The sequence below is a fragment of the Etheostoma spectabile genome, chromosome 8 (genome assembly GCF_008692095.1).
Source record: "Etheostoma spectabile isolate EspeVRDwgs_2016 chromosome 8, UIUC_Espe_1.0, whole genome shotgun sequence".
Lineage (NCBI taxonomy): Eukaryota > Metazoa > Chordata > Actinopteri > Perciformes > Percidae > Etheostoma > Etheostoma spectabile.
In genome coordinates this window covers 25052878-25055547 of record NC_045740.1, presented here as the reverse complement: position 1 = coordinate 25055547, position 2670 = coordinate 25052878, and the positions used below count along the sequence as shown (strand labels likewise).

The following is a 2670-nucleotide window of genomic DNA, read 5'->3' as shown; positions in this document are numbered from 1 at the left end:
CTTATTTTTGAAGGAAAAGCACTGTACTTTTCAAAGAAGAAAACTTTAAACTTGTCTTAACTTTGAAGAAATACACTCTATACATTGCTAATGTGGTAAATGACTATTCTAGCGGCAAATGTCTGGTTTTGGTGCAATATCTACATAGGTGTATAGAGGCCATTTCCAGCAACTATCACTCCAGTGTTCTAATGGTACAATGTGTTTGCTCATTGGCTCAGAGAGCAATTGATGATTAGAAAACCCTTGTGCAATCATGTTCACAAATCTGAAAACAGTTAGGGTCAGCTACAAAACTGACCTTCCTTTGAGCAGATTGAGTTTCTGGAGCATCACATTTGTGGCCAGAAAAAGAGAACTTTCATCTGAAACTCGACAGTCTATTCTTAGAAATGAAGGCTATTCCATGCGAGACATTGCTAAGAAATTGAAGATTTCCTACAACGGTGTGTAACTACTCCCTTCAGAGGACAGCACAAACAGGCTCAACCAGAGTAGAAAAAGAAGTGGGAGGCCGCGTTGCACAACTGAGCAAGAGAATAAGTACTTAGAGTCTCTAGTTTGAGAAACAGACGCAGTCCCCAACTGGCATCTTCATTAAATAGTACCCGCAAAACACCAGTGTCAACATCTACAGTGAAGAGGCGGCTGCGGGATTCTGGGCTTCAGGGCAGAGTGGCAAAGAAAAAGCCATATCTGAGACTGGCCAATAAAAGAAAAAGATTAAGATGGCAAAGACCCGACATTGGACAGAGGAAGACTGGAAAAAAGAGTTGTGGACGGATGAATCCAAGTTTGAGGTGTTTTGGATCACAAGAAGAACGTTTTGTGAGACGCAGAACAAATGAAAAGATGCTGGAAGAATGCCTGACGCCATCTGTTAAGCATGGTGGAGGTATATAGGTCTGGGGTTGCTTTGGTGCTGGTAAGGTGGGAGATTTGTACAGGGTAAAAGGGATTCTGAAGAGGAAAGCTATCACTCCATTTGCAACGCCATGCCATACCCAGTGACAGCGCTTGATTGAGCCAATTTCATCCTACAACAGGACAATGACCCTAAACACACCTCCAATTGTATGAACTATTTAGAGCAGAAGCAGGCAGCTGGTATTCTATCTGTAATGGATTGGCCAGCGCAGTCACCAGATCTGAAGCCCATTGAGCTGTTGTGGGAGCAGCTTGACCGTATGGTACGCAAGAAGTGCCCATCAACCAATCCAACTTGTGGGAGCTGCTTCTGGAAGCGTGGGGTGCAATTTCTCCAGATTACCTCAACAATTAACAGCTAGAATGCCAAGGTCTGCAATGCTGTAATTGCTGCAAACGGAGAATTCTTTGACGAAGCAAAGTTTGATGTAAAAAAAATCTTATTTCAAATCAAATCATTATTTCTAACCTTGTCAATGTCTTGACTCTATTTTCTATTCATTTCACAACGTATGGTGGTGAATAGTGTGACTTTTCAGGAAAACACAAAATTGTTTGGGTGACCCCAAACTTTTGAACGGTAGTGTATATATATTCTTTATTTTAATATTTTACATGTTAAAATAAACTACTACTAAAAAATGTTTTGATCCTCATAAGTAATAAAAATAACATAAAATATAAAAGATGTATAAGACAACTTTTTTTTGTATAGACAATGTCTATACAACAAAAAAGTTGTCCAGGTGCAGATCCATTTAGTAGCCCCTTCTTGTACTGTATTCCACCATAAATACTTTGCCATTACCTGACGCCAGGACTCTAAGTGGTTTAACAGCACCCCCCCATGGAGCTGCCAGGGAAATGAAGCCCCTGATGTACTTGTCCTTCCAGGCCTGAGGTTGGTGGTTGAGAAAGTAGAGGACATAGTGGCAGCCCATGCTGTGTCCCAGCAGGTAAACAGGCTGCTGGTGCTTGTCATACATCTCCTCAACCAGGTCCTGCAGCTCTCTGAAATACTGTGCATTCTCATCTGTGGGAGCAAGAACATTGATAAGTGCATGTAAGTGTGTGTACAAACCGACAGAAGACTGTGAAAGTTCAGGAATGCTCAAAAAACACCTGTTTGGAACATTCCACAGGCAAACAGCTGCGTGAACAAATAGTCCAACAGTTAAAGAACAACATACAATTGCAAGGAATTTAGGGATTTTTATCATCTACAGCCCAACACCCCCATTTCAAATTGTTTTTGGAACTCATGGACGTCATGTTCTCCAGGCCAAAAAGGAAAAAGACCACCCAGATTGTTATCAGTGCAAACTTCAAAAGCCAGCATCTGTGATTGTATGAGGGGTATTAGTGGCCATGGCATGAGTAACTATAAAGACCACCATTAATGCTAAAAGGTGCAAACAGGTTTTGGTCAACATATGCTGCCATCAAGCAACGTCTTTTTCAGGGACATCCCTGCTAATTTCAGCAAGACAATGCCAAGCCACATTCTGCACGTGTTACAGCAGTGTGGCTTCATAGTAAAAGAGTGTGGGTACAAGACTGGTAGCTGCAGTCTAGACCTAGTCTGGCAATCACCAGACCAAGCCAAGCTCAATAGATGAGATTTGAGGTTGGTCTGGGGAGTATTTTCTCTGCACAAGAGGCGTGACCAACGGGCATTAGCTCAAATGATAGATAAACCAGTTTGGGATTGGATTGTGAACTGAAGCAGGAGAATTAAACGTG

General features: G+C 41.9%; 2 protein-coding genes across 2 annotated transcripts in view; both read right to left on the bottom strand.

Moving 5' to 3' along the window:
- Positions 1-208, bottom strand: part of LOC116694195 (group XV phospholipase A2-like) — a 22513-nt gene extending 22305 nt beyond the window's left edge. The window contains exon 1 of the mRNA XM_032523748.1: positions 199-208. The gene's annotated coding sequence lies outside the window, so the exon portion shown is untranslated. The remainder of the gene's footprint in view (positions 1-198) is intronic.
- LOC116694194 (phosphatidylcholine-sterol acyltransferase) overlaps positions 1-2670 on the bottom strand; it is a 14790-nt gene that overhangs the window by 5518 nt on the left and 6602 nt on the right. The window contains exon 5 of the mRNA XM_032523747.1: positions 1736-1960. Coding sequence (XP_032379638.1) covers positions 1736-1960 — 225 coding nt within the window. The remainder of the gene's footprint in view (positions 1-1735; positions 1961-2670) is intronic.